This window comes from Leucoraja erinacea, chromosome 2 (genome assembly GCF_028641065.1).
Source record: "Leucoraja erinacea ecotype New England chromosome 2, Leri_hhj_1, whole genome shotgun sequence".
Lineage (NCBI taxonomy): Eukaryota > Metazoa > Chordata > Chondrichthyes > Rajiformes > Rajidae > Leucoraja > Leucoraja erinaceus.
The window spans coordinates 131,067,001-131,089,500 of NC_073378.1; the positions used below are offsets into that span (position 1 = coordinate 131,067,001).

A 22,500-nucleotide genomic window follows, 5' to 3' on the forward strand; every position below is an offset into this window, starting at 1 on the left:
ATAGAATATAAGAATAAAGAAGTTATTAAAGTCTGCATCTGGAATGTAGTGTACAATTTCGGTCAACTTAGTAAAGCAAGGACATGATTACTTTGCAGAGAGTACAAGGAAGATTCACCAGGATGTTGCCTGGGACGGGATGTCTCAGATATGAAGAGAGGCTGGATAGGGTGGGTTTGCTTCATCTTGGAGAGGAAATGGCAAAGGAAAGATCAGCTATAATGCAATACAAAGGAACTGCAGATGATGGTTTATACCAAAGATAGACACAAAGTGCTGGAGTAACTCAGCGGGTCAGGCAGCATCTCTGGAGAAAATGGGAAGGTGACATTTGGTGTCGGGGCCCTACTTTAGACATAGAGTTGTACATAATTAAGGGTCTCAAGTTACTGAATTTTTCCCCTAGTAGTGATGGCCATAAACAGAGATAAGGAGATGAGGGGATATAAGTAAAAACATGTTTCATCCAGAAGTGATTGAATTTTGAATGCATTGCTTAAGAGAGTGATGGAGGCAGAGATTCTCACAACATTTGATACGTTTTGAGATGAGCCACTTGATCAAATGCTAGTAATTTGCTAGGTTAATGTTAAAATGCTAGGTTGGTGATAGATACTTGATGGTCAGCATGGACAAGATGGGCCGAATAGCCTGCTTCTGTGCTGTACAGCTCTATGATTTAGTTATTAAAAAATACTGACATGCATTCAGTTTATTTTTTGTTGTATTTGTTACTGTGAACACCTGCAGTGAGAATTCATAATGACAATTTATCCAAATGCAAAATGTATATCCAATTGCTTCATTAGTAACTGAATCGAGAATCGCTAATAAGCAGGTCATCTGTTAGCATTAGGCATTAACCAGTCAGTTATTGAATAAGTGCTTTCGAGAAACTAATGTCGCACTTTGTCACTTTCCATGTCAGAAGGTTGAAAGCAATAACGGCACAATCGAAGAGCAATTAATGGGATGTGAGACTGATTTGTGAGGGTGCAGGGAAACAAGGAGATGGGGAAAGGAACTGATGAGGTTGCTTTACTAGGAGCCACCATGGGGCCAAAGGGATGAATGGCTTCCTCCAGTCCCAGTAAGTAAGTAGGTTAGGACATCTCACACGTCCCATTGTTTCTGCTTGCTCCTGTCCCACTGAATTAATTTACACATACCACGACTCCATCCTATCCCACCTGGTCCAATCCCTCCCTACCTATGTCCAAGACACCTCACACGCCCTTTGTCTACCAGTCTGAAGAAGGGACTTGACCCGAAACATCACCTAGTATTCCTTCCATCCAGAGATGCTGCCTGTCCCGCTGAGTTACTCCAGCATTTTTGTGTCTATCTTAAGATAGGACATCTATTCTGCTGCATCACAGATTTGGGGTGCTAGATAATAATATATGATTTATTTTTGCAACTAGATTGGGGATATCGTATGAAAGATGTTTGTTGTATTTTCTGGGAAACCAAAAGGGAGCAATCAACTGAGAGTGAAGGGACAGTAGGCCGATACTATCTTACATGTAAACACCAGTGCTGTCAGTTCGGTGAACAATCTACGCAACTTTGCACCACTGAAGATAGACACAAAATGCCAATGTAACAGAGCAGGACAGGCAGCATCTCTGGAGAGAAGGAATGGGTGACATTTTGGGTCCAGACCCTGCTTCAGTCTTTGGGAAGTGAGTGGGAACATGGTGGGAACGTGCCCGTCACGCTGAAAGAGATTCCAAGGAGGTACAGTAGTTCTTGCACCTTGTAGAACCATTCCAGTACATCTCAGCAAGACCGAGGGGAGGATGTTAAACACCGATGATCTAAGATCCAAGAGGAAAATGGCCGACAGGGCTGGATTGAAATGCCCTTGCCGATGTATTTGCGTTTCCTGCAAACTCTGTAATCATTATGCACTATGGTTGACATCACCAATCAAACCTGCCACCAAGAATTGACACATCACGTTCAGCTAGTTGATGGTCGCATGTCTAACTGATCATTTGCACTGCTGTGCGTACACCAAGACAAGTATTGGCATATGGGTATTGAACGCTTATCATTGGACCCAACAAGTATATAACACCAACCAACCTCCCTTCCATTGACTCCATTTACACCTCACGCTGCCTCGGCAAGGCCACCATCATAATCAAGGATGAGTCACATCCTGGCCACTCCCTCGTCTCCCTTCTCCTATCAGGCAAGAGGTACAGAAGTGTGAAAACGCACACCTTCAGATTCTGGGACAGTTTCTTCCAAGCTGCTATCAGCCAACTGAACCATCCTCTCATCAACCAGAGAGCAGTCCTGAGCTACTTTCTACCTCATTGGAGACCTTCAGACTATATTTGATCAGACATTACCAGACTTTATCTTGCACTAAACATTAGTCATGATATTCCTGTTATGATGAATCTGTACACTGTGGATGGCTCGATTATAATCAGATAATTGTCTTACCGCTGACTGGTTAGCATGCAACAAACACTTTTCACTGTACCTCGTTACACATGACAATAAACTAATAAACTCAAAAACGCACATATAATTGAGGTTGATTGGCCCCTTAGTTTCTTCCTGAATATCTCCAGATGCTGTTTCCATGATGAGGCATGACCGTGAGATCATTATATAACAAGGTTTACCCTTGCACCATTAAATACTTTCAGACTTCACTGATTACTAGATATTGAAGTGGAAAGTTGAACAGATAACCTTGTGCAGCTATCCATCAGCAAATGTAGAGCTCAGTTCTTTGAATCCCTACCTATAGTCTCCACATTCGATGGATAGATTTCTATTTTACGTACCAAGACAATGTCATCATGACAAACAACTCTGTAAGACTGTGTCAAAGGGTTTATCGGTTCAGATGCTGAATAACAAAGTTGGTGCTAGTGTAGTAACAAGGAACTGCAGATGCTGGTTTATTGTGTTTTATTGTCATATGTCCCAGATAGAACCTTAAAACTTGCAGCAGCACAACAGAATATGCAAACACAGCACACTGTAATAATAAACAAGAAAAAAAGTTGTGTGTGTATATACTGTATACATATACCCACATACAGACACACACATATATGATGGAGTAGCTCAGTGGGTCAGGCAGCACCCCTGGAGAACATGTATAGGTGACATTTTGGGTCAGGACCTTCCTAAGTGCTAGTGCAGAGGTTCCCAGCCTTTTTTGTCCCATTAACCCCTGGAAACTTTAATAGCACATGACAATGTTTACTTATTTATGAACAACTAATGATGAACAGATACCGGTATACCAGAACCAAATAGTCAGTCAATGAGAAAAATTATGTACAAGTCCAGAATCATCAAATTTACCCCCTGGGTAGGCGATATTTACCCCCAGGTTGAGAACCCTTGTGCTAGTGTGCTTTTTGCTCTGTGAAGCTTCCGTTCACATAAAGCACAGGTTCCGCAGGATCAAGTGGGCAAGGGGACCATGAACCTAGACTGAAGTAGCGGAGATTGGGAGAAGCAGTGGCCACATCTTTACTGCCTCACACATTGATGAATGTAATGCTGGTCTTTTTGGCACTGGAATCCTACTCAGGCTCATGCTGTTAACATTGTCACTTGGCCTCAGCAATGACAGTCACTCCCCACATGTAGCGGACAAACTTCCTGACATTCCGACATCTGTTAAAACTCTTTGTCCACCGGTGCCTTTGATGTTATATCGAGCGATTGATACTGTGATGTTACAGCCCTTGTAACCCTTGCCCTGGCTCACGTGGAATCACAGTGAAAGCCATGTTGCATGCTATCTTTCTTTACAATTAGGGTCTAATTGGAATACCGTTGCTCCAGCTGTTAACAAATGTAAGTTTGCAACTAAAGGACTGGGGGGGGGCTATAAATTTCCATTAGCTGGAATTCCTGCCACCGCTATATTTGGTTTAGGGCCAGCAGAAATATGCCCCAAGTCAAATAGATGAAAGATTGACAAGGACTTGGGATCTTGAAGAGAATGATGAAAGATTATTGACAAGTTATTAAATATGCATTTTTGATTAAGTGCATTAAGAAAGGGCTCTTAAAAATAGCGGAGTCAGGGGATATGGGGAGAAGGTAGGAACGGGGTACTGATTGGGGATGATCAGCCATGATCATATTGAATGGCGGTGCTGGCTCGAAGGGCTGACTGGTCTACTCCTGCACCTATTGTCCATTATCTATTGATGATGACAAACTATCAAGCAGAATGGAAAAATTATAATGGGCATTAAAAACAAGCAGGAAGTTCAGGAAAGAGTAGGAATTGACATTAAAAGAGTTTCAGAAATGCCGATTAAGGTGTTCTGCCAAATGTACTTGGTTTGATTTGGTTTCTTATTATTATCATGTGTTAAATTACATCAATCTAAAACCCTCTCCTCTCTCATTGTGATATATAGACCAGCATATAGAGCAGCAAATCTAAAATGAGAATTAATAGTGTATATGCTCCCCAATAAAAACATTGTTGCCATTGTAAAGAATGGAGACTTAAGTGAGTTACACAACAGCATGTTGACATAAGAAAAAATCCACAGTGACCCGAAACGTCACCCATTCCTTCTATCCAGAGATGCTGCCTGTCCCAGTGAGTTACTCCAGAATTTTGTGTCTATCTTCGGTGTAAGCCAGCATCTGCAGTTCCTTCCTACACAGTGTATCTGCACTCTGAATGGAATGAGATCTAGTGAGGATAGATAGGTGCGGAGACTCTGTAAATTAAATGAAACTGTGCGTATGTGCTGATGGAAATCAGGATGTGCAGACGTACATTTTATGCACAAGGCTATTAAAAAATCAGCCGTAGTTATAAATTATTAAGACTGCGCGTGAGTCGCAGTGGGTAGGTAATTTTTTGTTCCAAGCCCTGTATCCCTCCTCTGTCCATTCATGGAGATGTCCACAGTGGCATGAATGTCATACAGTGGAATGCCATGTATGTGGCTGCATGGCATGATGATAATATTCAATCACGTGTCAGGGCATCTGATAGTCACAGGTTTTCAAGGCGCCTGTGAAGCTGGCTTTAGATCAAGGGTTCCCAACCTGGGGTAAATTTCACCTACCCAGGGGGTAGATTTCGGCTCCCCAGGGGGTTTGTTGATTCTGGGTTAGTACATATGGGTTGACTGACTGTGTTTGGTTCTGGTATACCCGTTGCTGTTCATCATTAGTTGTTCATAAATAAGTGAAATAACATTGTTATGTGCTACTAACATTGCCTGGGGTAAACGGGACGAAAAAGGTTGGGAACCTCTGCTTTAGGTTGACCTAAAGTGGAACTGGCTGACCAGGACCACTGTGAACCTGACTCAGGGGAGCCTAATTCAGACGGGTCCCCTTTAAGTCAGGTCCTTACGCATCTTTGACCCCAAGTCCATCAGGCGGTGGACAGCATCAACATCCTACAAGGACACAATGGATCCAGTGTGATGGTTTCCCCAGCAGTCTCTCAAAATCATTCCTGATCTCCCAACCCACCTTATTGCAGCCTTTGCACTTTTTCTATCTGCAGTTACTCTGTAACTTTTACACTATAATGCTACAAGACCAAATTATGCACTCCTGCACGGTACTGTTTTACCTGCTGTAAATATGTACGGCTTGATAACACTTATGTAAATGATTTAGACTGAAGAACAACAAAAGAAATGTCTCTGTATCTCGATACACATGACAATAATAAACCAAACCAAACCAAGTACATTTGGCAGGGCACCTTAATCGCCAGAACTCACCAACAAACACCAAGATCTTGGTTGGATGGCAGCAACAAGAAGGCCCAGCCCCATCAAATCCTTACAACATACAATAGTTGGTGTCTAGTGCCGTATGCAGTTTGCCCTTGAGACAGCTGCAATGAGGATGGCTATACCTTTGCAAAGAAGGCCTAGATAAGGACGCAGAGGTCATTGCAGCTGCATAACAGAGGACACTACGAATTTTTAATTATTATATTTGTCTCTGCGTATTGCTTTTATGGGTCTGTTAATCTGCTGCAAATAAATATGTCATTGTTCCACTGTCAATAAATATGACATTTAAAAACTCGTGACCCCTTGACTCCCTTGATTCTATGGACTGTCGCAAGGGATGCAAACCGAGACAGACATTGAGTGCTGCTGGAAGATCTTCAGCTCAGTAAAGTTGCACTTCGGTCTATCTGAAACCTGCTGGTCTTACCATACGCCGAGTTGTCCGTAAGTGACTGTTGCTGCCTGGCATATTTCAGGCTGCTGGAATGCCTGCTAAGGGTTGCAGCCAAGCTTGGTGCAGCCAACACAGATTTCTCTAATTTCAAGTAACCCCCACCCCCTCTCCATTCCTCCACCATCCTAGTCCCTAGTCGTCATTCTAGTTTCACTCTCTGCACAACTCGTTATCACCTACTCCAAGGCCATCAATGGACCACTGTGGGCTCCATCTTTCCTTGCCCATTGTTGCTTTTTGCATATATTTCATCTATTTGTTCTATGTACCATCTATATCTCTCGTTTCCCTTTATCCTGATTCTCAGCCTGAAGAAGGGTCATCTATTCCTTTTCTCCAGAGATGCTGCCTGATCTGCTGATTGCTCCAGCTTTTTGTGTCAATCTTCGGTGTAAACCAGCATCTGCAGTTCCGTCCTACACAATGGCTTTGTTGGGAAAGGACTACAATGGAAGGTGTCTGCTGCCACTGGACATTCGGGGACTGAGATCCTTGCAGCAACTCGGCAAACACTTGAAGAGTGTATTGTTCCATGGGTCCACATGAGTGATATTGGTGCCACATACATAGAAATTGATAATTTGGTGAAACTATTGCACTAGGGATTCAGGGCTTTATTTTGGTAGAACTGAGGACTTTGAGTTTTTTGCATTGGTATTTTGGTCATTCATTTATTGTATTTTAGGTTACTATATAGACAATAGACAATAGGTGCAGGAGGAGGCCATTTGGCCCTTTGAGCCAGCACTGCCATTCAATGTGATTATGGCTGATCATCCCCAATCAGTACCCCGCTCCTGCCTTCGCCCCATATCCCCTGACTCCGCTATTTTTAAGAGCCCTATCTAGCGCTCTCTTGAAAGCATCCGGAGAACCGGCCTCCACCACCCTCTGAGGCAGAGAATTCCACAGACTCACCACTCTCTGTGAGAAAAAGTGTTTCCTCGTCTCCGTTCTAAATGGCTTACTCCTTATTCTTAAAGTATATAGTATCTATGTATATTGGATTTACAGGCCTGTTATACATTATTAAATCGTTGAAAACTTTAGCAACGCAGTGGTGTTGGTTTCTGACGGGCATTCCTTACAATGCTGTGTACGACAGTGATCGCAACTTCTACTGAAGTGTGGATGGGTGTTGGCTCGCTAGGAGCTCATCCGCCCTTTGTCAGGTCTTGTTTCTGGTCCTGCTGGGGGTCCACAGCCCCCTCCTCACCTGGCAAACCAGGTGGGGGAGACGGTTTAGTCGCCAACTATCCGACCATGGAGCAGGTAGCACGGGATTACATGGTACCCGTGGCGGAGGGAACTCACCCCGACCCGACGCACCGCAAACAAGAATTTCGTTGTTCCGTTGCCAGTTCATATGACAATTAAACACTCTTTCTCTCTCTCCCTCTCCCTCTCTGTCTCTTTGACTCATAGTGTCATAGAGTGATACAGTGGAAACGGGCCCTTCGACTCAACTCGCCCACACTGGCCAACAATGTCCTTGCTACACTGCTCCCACCAGCCAGCATTTGGTCCATATCCCTCCAAACTTGCCCTGTCCATGTACCTGTCTAACTGTTTCTTAAACGTTGGGATAGTCCCTGCTTCAACTACCTCCCTTAGCAGCTTGTTCACATACACCCACCGCCCTTTGTGTAAAAAGGTTACCCCTCAGATTCCTGTTAAATCTTTTCTCCTTCACCTTAAACCTATGTCCTCTGGTCCTTGATTCCCATACTCTGGGCAAGAGACCCTGTGCATCTAAATGTCCTCATCTTGAATGTCTTCGCTTCACAATGTTATGAAGGAATAGACAATGAAGAAAGCTACGTACTTTGCATTTGTTTTATGTATACATTTATAAATAAAATTTAATTTTGAGATTAATAACACACTGTGCTTTAGAGCTCCTCCACTGTCCTAGCTGTGACCTTCACTCATCCTCCCATTCAATTTCTCCCCCAACACCTAATCCCACACTAACTCCGCCTGTGTGTCCGCAAGGCCTGTTTAGCAGCATGCAGCATCTTTGATGCCTGAACATTGAATGTTCTAATTGTAGACAATTATACCCCACTCCCCCTCTCACCTCTTAACCCCCCACAACCCCCCCCTCACACCTAGACTCGCACTCATTTCTCCGCACCCCTTGGCAATTTGCTCATCAATAAAAGCATCAATGACCCATTGAACTACCCACTACATTCCTTCCTCTGGCTTCACAATTCACAACTCTTCAGTCTTTTCATCTCACACTTCTGGTCTCTCTGGCCTTTGTCCAACCATGTGCCTATCTAATACAACCCTCACCTGTATCCACCTCTTACCTGCCAGGCTATGACCTGCTCCCCTTCTTCCAGCTTTCTCCCCCCACAACTGCACAATCAGTCGAAAGTAGGGTCCCGGCCCGAAACGTCACATATCCATGCTCTCCTGAGACGCTGCCTGATCCAACGAGTTACTCCAGCACATTGTGCATTTTTCTTATAAACCAGCATTTGCGGTTTATAAGAAAATGCCCCCTTCTCATAAAGTCATAAGAAATAGTAGTAGAATTAGGCCATTTGGCCCATCAGGTCTACTACGTCATTCAATCCTGGCTGATCTATCTCTCCTTCCTTACGCCATTCTCCTGCCTTCTCCCCATATCCTCCGACATCTGTGCTAATCGGCCTGAAGTTTCTTGATCTGCTGTGATATTTCCAACATGAACAAAACATTGTGTGTGGGAAGGAACTGCAGATGCTGGCTTACACTGATAGACACAAAATGCTGGAGTAACTCAGCAGGTCAGGCAGCATCTCTGGAGATCGAGACCCTTCTTCCAACACTCTATGAACAAAAACTGTCTATGAACTAAACATCATTTAACATGGGCTGCCAACATTGGGTGAGAGGTGAGAGTGAAAAATTGTAAGGGAGTCCAGTGACCCAGTGACCGGGGGGGGGGGGGGCCTTTTGCATTTTTCAGTTTGAAATTGTGGAATTTGGTGCATTATTTTAACTTACACTTGATGCAACATTTATGGTTCACATTGGATTAGGTGTGAATAAGGTTAGGCTGAATTACATTCCTAAATACATTCCACAGTAGAGCCAGGCTCTGATCAACAGGTGCAGCACATTAATGACCTTTGTATATTCATGAATGGAAATCAGATTATAATTCATGCTATTATGCATATATACCGAAACAAAAACATAGAAAGAAGGCAAGAGGAGATGGACTTCCATCACTGTTCTGCACAAATAAATCAATTAACCTTACCTTTGACTATAGAAACAAGATGAAAATAATGCCACATATTCAACCGTATATGGTTCAATGAAATTAAGATATATATGTAAAACATATATATGGAAGCAGGCCCTTCAGCCCACCAAGTCGACACCGACCACAATCTATCATACACCAGTTGTATCCTACATGCCAGGGACAATTTACAGAAACTTACAAACCTGCACTTCTTTCAGATATGGGAGAAACCGGAATTTCCACAGAAAACCATGTGGTCATAAGGAGAATGTACAAATACTGTACAGACAGCACCCGTAGTCAGGATATAATCTGGGTCTGTGGTGCTGCAAGGCAGCAACTCTACCGCTGCGCCACCGTGCCACCACATTAATTTTTATTCTGTAATATATTTAATATGGTGACACGTCAATAAAGATGAACACATGATTTTGATTTCTGCCTTTAGGTGGATAACACACATCTCCAGTCATTGTGTTTTATTACTAGTTTTCAACCTCTACATTCTGAAGGTCTCGACCCGAAACATCACCTATTCTTTCTCTCCAGAAATGCTGCCTGCCCTGCTGAGTTATTCCAGCTTTTAGTATCTATCTTCAGTTTAAACCACTATCTGCAGTTCCTTCTTACACTCTTTATTAAGCGAAAACAGGTCCTATTCTCATAATATTATTCACCTCAACTAAGTCTTTTCTTCACCTCCGTTGCTGCAGAGAATACAATCCCACTTATCAAATCTTTCTTCGAAGTGAAACAAAAATTCCAGCCCTGCCAACATGTTCATAAATCACCCCTGGATCATCTCCAGAGCAATTGCACCCATTCTACAGTGTGTCATAGTCTTACAGCATGGAAACAGGCCCTTCATCCCAACTTGTTGATGCAGATCAAGATGTCCAGTCTAAACTAGTCACATTTATCCACATTTGGCCCAAATCCCTTTAAACCTTGTGTGTGGAAGGGTGTGTGTAAGGGTGTGTGTAAGGGTGTGTGTGAGAGAGTGTGGGTCAGTGAAGCGGCGACAACACCCGGAGTGAGCGGAGACTTGGCGATGTCCGGGGAGCATTTCCCTCTCTCCCCCCCTCCCCGGGAATACGGGCCGACCCAGGTGCTCTGTCCAGCTAGGGTCCGGGGTAGGTGAGGGTCAGTGACCCGGGGGTCCGAGGGAGGTGAGGGACAGTGACCCGGGTGTCGGGCATCGGAGCGGTGCCTTAGCCCGAGATTCATCCCCATGGCACCGGAGGCGGCACTCACCCGGTCTGCTCCTGGCCGGGGTTAAAACTCCATGCAGTGTGGACAGAGCGGCTGCTGGAGAGGTGAGGGTGGGAGGTGTGAGCACAGGCACTGCCTTTATAACCCTTTACCACTTGTAAAAGCATCTCAAGTATCTAAGGTTAGGAAAGACACTCACAAAGGAATGTGGACCCTAAGCAAAGGACCCTGCATGGAAGCTGCCCAATAGGAGGATCTGTCATGCTATTTTTACTGTGCATGGGAACAGGAAGAGAAGGTTGAAACTGGATTAGGGGTCCTGAGAGACCTTTTTTTTTTTTTTTAAAACTGCTCGCCATCTTTCCCACACTCTGGACAGGCTGTTGATTTCTGGTTAAGACTTTGCTGATTTTTCCATTCCATTCCCATGCAGGAATTTCCATTTGGAATAGCCCACTACACAGTGGCACGGCGATAGAGTTGCTGCCTTACAGCACCAGAAGCCCGCGTTCGATCCCGACTACAGGTGGTGTCTGTACGTATGTTCTCCTTGTGGCCGCGTGGGTTTTCTCCGGGTGTTCCGGTTTCCTCCCACGCTCCAAAGACATACAGGGTTGTGGTTTATCTGGCTTCGGTAAAAATTGTAAATTGTCCCTAGTGTGTAGGATAATGGTAGTGTGTGGGGGGGGGTGATCGCTGGTCAGCGCGGACTCGGTAGAGTTGCTGTCTTACAGCACTTGCAGCCCTGGAGACCCGGGTTCGATCCCGACTACGGGTGCTGTCTATACGGAGTTTGTACGTTCTCCCTGTGACCTTCGTGGGTTTTTCTCCGAGATCTTAGGTATCCTCCGCACTCCAAAGATGTACAGGGTTGTAGGTTCACTGGCTTGGTATAAATGTAAAATTGTCCCTAGTGTGTGTGTGTGTGTGTGTGTGTGTGTGTGTGTGTGTGTGTGTGTGTGTGTGTGTGTGTGTGTGTGTGTGTGTGTGTGTGTGTGTGTGTGTAGTGTGTGTGTGTGTGTGTGTGTGTGTGTGTGTGTGTGTGTGTGTAGGGTGGTGCTTGTGTGTGGAGATCGCGGGTCGAGGCGGACTCGGTGGGCAGATGGGCCTTTTTCTGTAAAGCTAAAAACTAAAACTACACCCAAATAATTATCTGAGGATGGATCGACCCCTTGTTCAACCACTGGAATTTTTTTCCCACTTTGGCCAAAGTTTTCGGAATTATTCTTACTTCTGCCAAGATTTGTATACAATGTGACAACAACAACATGCATGTACTATCCCGCATTTTCCCATCAGGCTACACCCACATATTTGCAATGGTCCCAACGGATGCTACTCAGACCAGAGGATCTGAATGTTCTCATGTAATATCCTTTGCCTTGAGTAGTGCTTGGCCAGTTGATGGAGCAGAAAAAAAACACCTGCCTCTTGAACACCTAATACTTAATCCAAGCAATATCCCCCCAAAATGTCCAAATGATAGCATGACCCACATCTTTACTTTACTTTAGAGATATAGTGTGGAAACGGGCCCTTCGGCCCACTGAGTCCTCGCTCACCAGCGATTACCCCCCTGCACTAGCACTATCCTACACACACTAGGGACAATTTACAATTTTTACCAAAGCCAGTTAAACCACAACCCTGTCCGTCTTTGGAGTGTGGGAGGAAACCGGAGCACCCTGAGAAAACCGCGGTCACAGGGAGAATGAACAAACTCCGTGCAGACAGCACTTGTGTTCAGGAACAACTCGGGTGCCTGGCGCTGTAAAGGGCCTGTCCCACTTACGTGTCCTTCGCACGCAAATTACGCGACCTCGTGGTCACGTTGAGCCGCGATGGTTCGGCGAAGGTCGGGCGCGATTACATACGCACAGCCGTCTGGAGCGCATGACGTAATTTGAAGATGGACACAAAGCTGGAGTAACTCAGCTGGATCGGCAGCATCTCTGGTAAGAAGCAATGGGTGACGTTTCGTGTCGAGACTCTTCTTCAGTCTGACCCGCAACGTCACCCATTGCTTCTCTCCAGAGATGCTGCTGGTCCCGCTGAGATACTCCTGCATTTTGTGTCCATCTTCAATTTTCTTGGCCCCGCTCTGGGAGTAGACGTGGAGGCGGATCCGGACCGCAACGGCCGTGAGCCCCAGGCTGAGTTCGACAATCGTTTGCCTGCTTCTGCTGCTGTTGAAGGTGAGACGTTGCATCGTGCCAGGGTCTTGGGCCTGTCCCACTTTGGCCGTCAGTTCCGCGACAGGCCGTTGGCGCGCAAAAGATTTCATTCACTACAGACATTTTGGAGCCCCACGCGATGTCGCGCACAACTACATACCCCTCCGCGGTTCTAAGTGGGACCAGCCCTCGCGGCCATACGATGCCAGTGCACCTCAACGCGACCACGAGGTTGCGTAATTTGCATGCCATGTACACGTAAGTGGGACTGGCCCTTGAGACGGCAACTCTACCGCTGCACCTTAGTAACAAGACGCCATTTAAATGTTTAGAAGTGTTTGGAAGAATCTCTGGAAGTAACAAGAAGCCATTTAAATGTTTAAATCCTTGTGGTGTGTCAGCTATGCTAAGGCCAGTTCCAGCTACAAGTGATATTAAAATGAGACCAGTGACAATTCTATTGCAAGTGCAAACTATATTTCTCCTTAATCCTTGCTGCAATTGTACTTACTCTAACCGTGAAAGAGCATTGATGCACTAAAAGGCACTAATTGAGGATGTGACCAGGAGGCCCATGAACTTCATAATACAGCTATAAACACTGATCTGACGTACATTTTAAATTGACAAAATGCAGAGCAGCTCTTTAGACTAAAGATGTGCAAATAATCTGGTTGTAAATACGTCAGCGAACATGTGCTTCGATCGTAGATCAAAAACATGCAAAACAGATCTCCAAGCAAAACTAACGATGAAAGATATTTTCTCCCCATAGATATACATTGGACAGTTCTACAAAACAATGATGTATACAAAATAACCAACAATCAAAGAAGCGGCACATCCGACAGGCCTGCTGTTTCCCAGGGTCAGAGACCAGGGTTTGATCCTGACCTTGGGTGCAGTTTGTATGGAGTTTGCACATTCTCCCTGTGAACTCGTGTGTTTCCTCCGGGTGCTCCGGTTTACTCCAACATCCCAAAGGCATGTTGGTTTGTAGGTTGGAACTGCAGATGCTGGTTTAAACAAAGATAGACACAAAAAGCTGGAGTAACTCAGCGGTTCAGACAGGGTCTGAAGAAGGGTCTTGACCCAAAACATCTCCTATTTCATTTCTCCAGACTACTGTCTGACCCCGCTGAGTTACTCCAGTTTTTTTATGTCTGTCTTTGGTTTGTAGGTTAATTGGCCTCTGTTAATTTCCCCTAGTGTGTAGGGAGCGGAAGAGAAGGTGTGATAACATAGAACTAGTGTGAACGGGTGATTGATGGTCGGCGTGGACTTGGTGTTTCCATTCTGTATCTCTCAATCAATCAATTCAATCAATCAGTTAAAATTCAACCCAGGGTGAAATAAAAGGTTGTAAAAACAATATTGAACTCGCAAAAAACCCAATAAATACCTTAAATCTTCTCAAAACTGTTGCACTGTGCACGGGAAGGAGTATAGATGGAAAGACAATTGGGAATAGTGAAAGCGAAAAAATTGTGCAAGTCATATGCACGTCATGTGCAAGCCACAGCATATAATCCTCTAACACTTTCGCCACCTCCAACGGGATCCCACTGCTGGCCACATCTTCTCATCTCCACCCCTTTCTGCTTTCCGCAGAGACCGTTCCCTCCGCAACTCCCTGGTCAACTCGTCCCTTCAAATCCAAACCATCCCCTCCCCAGGTACTTCCCCCTGCAACCGCTAGAAATGCAACACCTGTCCTTGTACCTCCAAGGACCCCGACAGTCTTTTCCGGTGAGGCAGAGGTTCACTTGCACCTCCTCCAATCTCTACTGTATCCACTTTTACAGGTGTAAACTCCGTACATCGGCGAGACCAAGCGCAGGTTCGGCGATCATTTCACTGAGCACCTCCGCTCAGTCCGCCTTAACTTACGTGATCTTCCAGTTGCTCAGCACTTTAACTCCCCCTCCCATTCCCACACTGATGTTCCATCCTGGGCCTCCTCCACTGTCAGAGTGAGGCCCAGCACATATTGGAGGAACAGCACCTCATATTTCGCTTGGGCAGCTTACACCCCAGCGGTATGAACATTGACTCCTCTAACCTCAAATAGCCCTTGCTTTCCCTCTCTCTCATTCCCCTCCCCCTTCCCAGTTCTCCCACCAGTCTTACTGTCTCCGACTACATTCTATCTCTGTCCCGCCCACTCCGCTGACATCAGTCTGAAGAAGGGTCTCGACCCAAAACATCGCCATTTCCTTCTCTCCAGAGATGCTGCCTGGCCCGCTGAGTTACTCCAGCATTTTGTGTCTACCTTGTCCAAGTCAATCTTCCTTATATATTGCTTTATACCGCATTCCCATCAATATTTGACCACGAATCGAATGGTGGTGCACTTGCACTCTCCTAAGAGACTAATTGAAGGGTAGTCCCATCAGAGAATACATGATATTAACAATGATTTTACAACAGGATTAGAAAAATGGATTTCCCTGACCCTTTGCCCCCTTTGTTGCCACCGGTCACGAAAAAGATAATTTACAGTATAATATTTCACTGGTATTGATGGCTTTAACCAGCTTGTCATTATTAATTTACAAGCCAACATTATTATTATTTAGCTGCATTTCCAATTCTGACTTATGTGTCGTTCACAGATACAATCATTTAAAGAGCTACCTGCTACCGTGAATGTATGAGAACCAAGGCAACTATTCCTCCTTGGTTCTGTGCTTCACGACCAGCTATTTCAATACAGTTTTTGGTTCCTGCTCTAAGCGCAGCGCTCTAAGTCAATGAATCAGTAATTCAGGTGCCTGGACGGTTGATCGAAGAACATGGCTTCAAATTCCCCAACAATAAATTTAGTAATTCATGGTTTCTCACAGTTGGTATTAGCAATGGTTATCATGAAACCACATAGAACAGCGAACAATACAGCGCAGGAACGAGACCCTATGCCCAACATCTCAGCATGGACCATGAGGTCAATCTAAACTAATCCCATTCACCTACATACGATCCATATCCCTCAATCCCCTGCTTATGTATGTGATTGTCTGAATGCCAATAGTTGCTATTGTATCTGCCTCTACTACCTCCCCTGACAGTGCATTCCACCCTACACACTGTGTGTGAAATATTTGCTTTGCAAATCTCCCCCAAACATTCCGCCTCTCACCTTAAAACTATGCCCTCTATTGATATTTGACATTTCCACCCTGGGAAAAAATGGATCTGGTCATTTCTCCTTTCGATGCCTCTCATAATTTTATGTGCTTCTATCAAGTCACCCCTCAGGCCTCCAATGCTCCAGAGAAACTATCCAAGTTTGTCCAACCTCTCCTTATAGCTAGACACAAAATGCTGGAGTAACTCAACGTGTTAAGGGCTTGTCCCACGAGCATGCGACTGCATGCGGCAAGCGCGTCCAAACCAGAAGCGGGGGCCGCACGGAGGGCGAGTGATCCCGTACGAGTTGACGTGAAGTTCGAGCGAAGTCCACGGGAAGTTTGCGCTAGGCATACGCCGTCAAGACGCTGCATACGGCGTCGAGGCGGTGCGTACGGCCTCAATGTGGCTGCGAGCCGGCAGGCCTTAGCCGCACGGAATTTTTGGACTGTCCGTTTTTTGGAGCTTTGCGCGATGTCGGGACCAGCTCCGCACAACTCCATATGGCTCCAGCGATTGAAGTGGGAGCGGCCTCGCGAGGCCGTACGGTTCAAGCGACCACGTTAGGTCGCGCTTGCCCCATGCAGTCGCATGCTGGTGGGACAGGCCCTTTAGGCAGCATCTCTGGGAGAAAAGAATATGTGATGTTTTGGGTCGCAAACCTTTTTCGGTCTCAGTCTCTCCAGAGATGTTGCCTGACCTGCTGAGTTACTCCAGCATTGTGTGTCTATCTTCGGTATAAACCAGCATCTGCAGTTCCTTCCTACACATCTCCTTATAGGAAATGTACTGCAACCCAGACATTATTCTGGCAAACCTCTTCTGCACCCTTTCCAAAGCCTTCACATCCTTCTTATAGTGCGATGACCAGAACTAGGACACAAATCTACAAATGTGGCCTAAAAGCAAATTGTTTTATAGACCTGTGATTGACTTAACGGCCATCCACACTGACCCTGCAAGCTACATATATACACCGAACATATATATATAATTATTATTAATATATAGATCACCTATCAGAGGTCCCAGCAATGATCTTTTCAAAACACCACTGGTTACAGACTTCCAGTCAGAAAAGCATCCCTCCATCATTAGCCTTGTCTTCTATGAACAGGCAAATTTGGGTCCAATTTGTCAACTCATTGTGGATCCCATGTGACTTAATAGTCTTAGAGTCATACAGCTATACAGCAGAGAAATAGACCCTTCAGCCCGACTCATTCATGCCGGCCAAGTTGCCCAACCTAGCAGGTCCCACTTGCATACACCAGCTCCATACCTTTCCAAATCTTTCCATGTACCTGCCCAAATGTTTTTTTTTTTTTAATATCGTATTTGTACCCAAGTCAACCACCTTTGTCTGGCAACTCGTTCCATATACCCAGAACCCTGTGTTACAAAGGTTGCCCTTCAAGTCATCTTTGAATCTTTCCTCTCTCACGTAAAACCCTATGGATCCTTATAATCTTCTGGGCCAGCCTACCTGAGGGAATTTGACAAAGGCTTACTAGAGTTCATGTAAACAACATCCACTTCCGTGCCTACATCACTCATTTTCATCACTTCCTCAACACAAAACATTACATATGTGAGACAGGACCACTCCTGCACAGGGTCAGACTACTTGTCTAAATATAAATAATCCTTAAGAGGCTTCTTCAATAATCTTCCTGCCACTAATGTGAGGCTCACTGACCTATAATCTCCAGTTTGTCCCCAGCTGCCCTTTACATACAAGGGAACCATACAGAAGGAAAGGACACAAAGTGCTTGCGTCCCTGGAGAACACAAACAGGTGATGTTTCGGGTTGAGATCCTCCTTCAAGCATCTCAACCCAAAACATCACCTTTCCATGTTCTCCATAGATGCTGCCTGACCCACTGATTTACTCCAGCGCTTTGCGTCCTTTTGGGTATAAACCAGCATTTGCAATTCTTTGCGTAGGAAGGAACTGCAGATGGTGGTATACACTGAACATAGACATAAAATGCTGGAGTAACTCAGCGGGACAGGCAGCATCTCTGGATAGAAGGAATGTGTGACGTTTCAGGTCGGGACCCTTCTTCAGACTGACACACTCTCAGTCTGAAGACCCTATCAGTCTGAAGAAGGGTCTCGACCCGAAACGTCACCCATTCCTTCTATCCGGAGGTGCACCCTGCCCCGCTGTGTAACTCCAGCATTTTGTGTCTGTCTGCAATTATTTGATTCTGTACAGTGAAGGATTTTGAACATCCTTACCCACTTTGACCTCCATGTGACCTCAGACCTGTCACTGTAATTGACTTAACGGCCTTGCACTTTGACGCAGCAAGCTACTCGGTTTACACAGATGTGGGATGGCCATTCAGCTAGCAGCACAGTGACGCAGACAGCTAGCAGAGATGCTGCCTCACAGCTCCTGCGATGCTGGTTCAATCCTGACCTTCGAAGGTCAACGTGTGGCGTTTTTTTTTTGCGTTCCCCCTGTGGCCTGGTAGTGGCATTCCTCTGAGTGGGTTTTCTCCCACTTGCAGGGTAATAGGTGAATTAGCCACAGTACTTTACCCTTAGTGTGTAAATGAATGGTAGAATCAGAGGGAAGTTAGTGACAATGTGGAAAGAATAGTTACAGGTAGGGATGGGTTTATTCTTTAAAACCAGTAGACTGGATGGACCAAAATGCTCCTTTCTCATGTCATAAGGAATAGTAGGCCATTCGGCCCATCAATCTACTCCAACATTCAATCATGGCTGATCTATCTCTCCCTCCTAACCCCATTCTCCTGCCTTCTCCCCATAACCCAACGCCTGTACTGTACTAATAAATAATCTATTTAACTCTGTTTTAAAAGTATCCACTGACTTGGCCTCCACAGCCTTCTGTGGCAAATAATTCCACAGATTCAATAAATTTCTTCTCATCTCCTTTCTAAAGGGAAGTCTTTAATTCTGAGGCTATGGCCTCTCGTTATAGTGGAAACATCCTCTCTAAATCCATTCTATCCAAGCCTTTCACTATTCTGTACGTTTCAATTAGGTCCCCCCTCATTTTTCTAAACTCCAGCGAGTACAGGCCCAGTGCCGACAAACGCTCATCATAGGTTAACCCACTCATTCCTGGGATAATTCTTGTAAACTTTATTGTCAGTTCTATGCCAGTACAGCACAGAAACAGGCCCTTTGGCCCCAGAAGGGTTATACAGAAATATGGACCTCTCTCATCAATTAAAATGTTGTTATTTTGCCATTCTGAATGACTGTTTCTGCTGTTAAATAGTCAGTTAAATATGATATTCGAGATGGATTTGTCGTTTTAATTAAACAGCTCATAACTAGGGTTGAAAAACGAAAAACGAGAGCCTTTCATAAGGAATTGGGGGGAAAAAGGTCATAACGTTTTCAGAAGACATCCCGTCTCAAGGTCAGTGTAAGTACGGATTACGAAGGGCGCTCGTTCGTTAGTTTGGTCAAGGGAGACCGAGGGCACACATCTGCCGCTGAGAAGGACGCGGAACCGGGGGCAGCGCCTCAAAGCAGCGGAAGGAAATCTAAAGCGAGAAGCTAAACCAAAGATCCTATATAGCACTTTGAGCTAAACCGACCGTGGGTGGAGGCTGGGTGGGTTAGCCCCATCACTTCCTCAAAGCCAAACCACCTGGGCTGCGGGGAGGGAGGGAGAGAGAGGGAGGGAGTGCGGATAAAGTTACCTACTGAGACAATAAACAAAGTTTGAATGGATTGAGGTTAGCAGGAGAATGAGCTAGGCGGGCCCACGCTTCCCCGCCGCAGAGTGTTATTGACGCAGCAATTTACATCCGCAAGGACCGCGCTTCCGCATTTAAGCATCGCAATCCTCACACCGAGTGCCGGCAACGCACGACTCCCGTTAAACGCATCCCTAGCAAGAGATACAGAGTGAAGAGCGACGTAAACCCAAAATGCGCCCACGGATCGATTAGTCAACTTGGGATACATCGCAGAGAAGCACCTGGCTGGTGATGATCTGAGGGAGGTTTCCCCTTAAAAAAATCCATGATACTAAATTAATGTGTTGCTTTAATTGCGCCGGCGTGGTGCGATGAAAGCGGCTTTGCTGTGCTGCGTATGCTGGCAGCGTTTCAGGTCGATCCGAAAGCAACGCACTGCAGCAAGCGGCGGGCAAGACGAGGAAATGCGAGCGGATTGGGGTTGTTACATTCAGATCCACGCATCTATCTCCCAGCCGCTCAATTCTGCTGCTTCCTCCCTCTCCTACTGAAAACAAAACAAATATATATATATATTCTCAACTGATTTCACCTACCTTGTGCATCCCCTCCGCTGGTCAACACGCCGATGGCTTTGACGTTTTCTTGGGGAGGGTCGAGCAGGGTTTCGGAGCTCTTCTGCGACGAATTATCTTCATCGCTGGGTTGATCCATTGGGGAGGGCTCTGATCGCTTCACAGTTTTGCAAAGAAAAATTAAATAAATTTTTTTTTAAAAATGAAAAAAGAGTAAGAGAGAGGGCAAACTTTGCAAGTAAGCCCCTCTGGGATGACGCGAGGATGGAGGTGGAATGACCGAGGTGAGCTGAGGTGTTGCAAGGGGTAGGGGGGGTGCTGCCTCTCCGCCCTGTGCGTGTGTGTGTGTGTCCTGCGGTCAGTGAGGAGCCGGCTTATCTTCACTCTAGCCCAGGTTCCCACGCTCCCCTCAATGACAAACCCTCCAGCGTCGCCGCTATCCCCAGCCCACCGCCTCTCAAGCCAACCTGACCCGCCCCTATTGTGCCGTCAAAGCAGCCGGACACACAGAGAGAGAGAGAGAGAGGGGGAGAGTGACATCCTCGCTGGCCTGTTGTCTGTCGGCGGTTCCCCAAACACAGCCAGTCAGAAGCAGAGAGGATGCAAAGGGGCGGAGAGAGAGAGAGAGAGAGAGAGGGAGAGAGAGAGACGGGGGAGGGAGAAAGAGAAAGAGAGAGGTATATGCCCAAGTTAGGTCGTGTCACTTTCCCACCCTCTGTCACTCTCTAGTGCTGGACTTTCATAAGAGATTGGAGCAGAATTAGGCCATTCGGTCCACTCCGCCATTCAACCGTGGCTGATCTATCTCTCCCTCCTAACCCCGTTCTCCTGCCTACTCCCGATAGCCCCTGACACCCATACTAATCAAGAATCTACCCATATCTGCTTTAATATATACCCACTGACTTGGCCTCCACAGCGACTTGCTCGCCTTGCTCTCTCAGCAGAGCCGGGACCAGGCGTGAGTTCAACAACCTTCCCCGACAAACTTCACATGCCGACCATTTTTTCTCCCTTTGTAATTATAACCTTCAGAATCCGTTTATTATCGTAACTCAAACATTGCACGTTTCCTCGCTTTAGTTCAGCCGCGTTACCCTGTGCCAGCTTGACATGCCGGCATCTGGGCTCCGTGTGTCAAGCAGAACTTCGAGTCATAGAGTGATATAGTGTGGAAACAGGCCCTTTCGACCCAACTTGCCCACACCGGACAACATGTCCCAGCTACACTGGTCCCACCTGCCCGCGTTTGGTCTATATCCCTCCAAACCTGTGCTATCCAGGTACCTGTCTAACAGTGTCTTAAATGTTTGGATAGTCCCAGCCTCAACTACCTCGTCTGGCGGCGCGTTCCATACATCCACCACTCTTTGTGTGAAAAAGTTACCCCTCAGATGCATTTAAATCGTATCCCCTTCACCTTAAACATTTGTCCTCGATTCCCCTACTGGGCAAGAGACTCTGTTCATTCCCCGATCTGTTCCTCTCATGATTTTACACACAATCTTGTCTCATGGCTTTCAACCATTAAAACGGAGACGTATAAATAAACAACAATGACACTGTGTATTTGAAGTCGACGTTCCGTGGTTTTCGAAGTCTTAGACGGGAGAGTTTTGTTAGCGAACTGTCTGGAAACGCGTTTTTTTTTAAATTGGCATTCCCTTCCAATTCCCTGGCGTGAATGCAAATATTCTCAATGATTCGCTTTCAAGAAATAAAGAAGGTTTGCACTGACGCGCGTTTCACAGATATCCTCGCATGTAATAAGTTATTACACATAACGTTAGAGTTTTCGGCTTGAATGGTTTTGTCGGTGAATAAAATGATCTACCTACTTACAGAAAGAAGAAGCGTCTCGACCCGAAAGGTCGCCTATTCCTTTTCTCCAGAGATGCTGCCTGATCCGCTGAGTTACTCCAGCTTTTTGTGTCACCTTCCGGACAGATCTCCTTGACAGTCTGGCAGCGGTAGTGGTGCATTGGAGATAACGTCTGTCAAGGTCACGCGAAACACTAACGACACGACAGAACGAAGGACACAAAGTGCTGGAGTGACTCATCTCTGGAGAACATGGATCGGCGACGTCTCGGGTCGGGTCCCTTCTTCAGGCAGTCCTCCAGAGATGCTGCCCGGCCCGCTGAGTTACTCCAACATTTTGTGTCATTTTTTTTGGAGTAAACCAGCATCTGCATGTCCTTGGTTCAAGCAATACATAGAAACATAGAAAATAGGTGCAGGAGTA

The 22,500-nt window shown here is 45.8% G+C and overlaps 1 protein-coding gene across 2 annotated transcripts in view; it reads right to left on the minus strand.

Moving 5' to 3' along the window:
- Positions 1-20,689, minus strand: part of pfkpb (phosphofructokinase, platelet b) — a 126,188-nt gene extending 105,499 nt beyond the window's left edge. Inside the window, exon 1 of one of the 2 annotated variants that reach the window (XM_055665340.1) lies at positions 20,277-20,689. In XM_055665340.1, the coding sequence (XP_055521315.1) occupies positions 20,277-20,394 (118 nt within the window). In that variant the 5' untranslated portion in view covers positions 20,395-20,689. The remainder of the gene's footprint in view (positions 1-20,276) is intronic. The other variant, XM_055665345.1, reaches the window with a different exon arrangement.
- Positions 20,690-22,500: the final 1,811 nt, after the last annotated feature.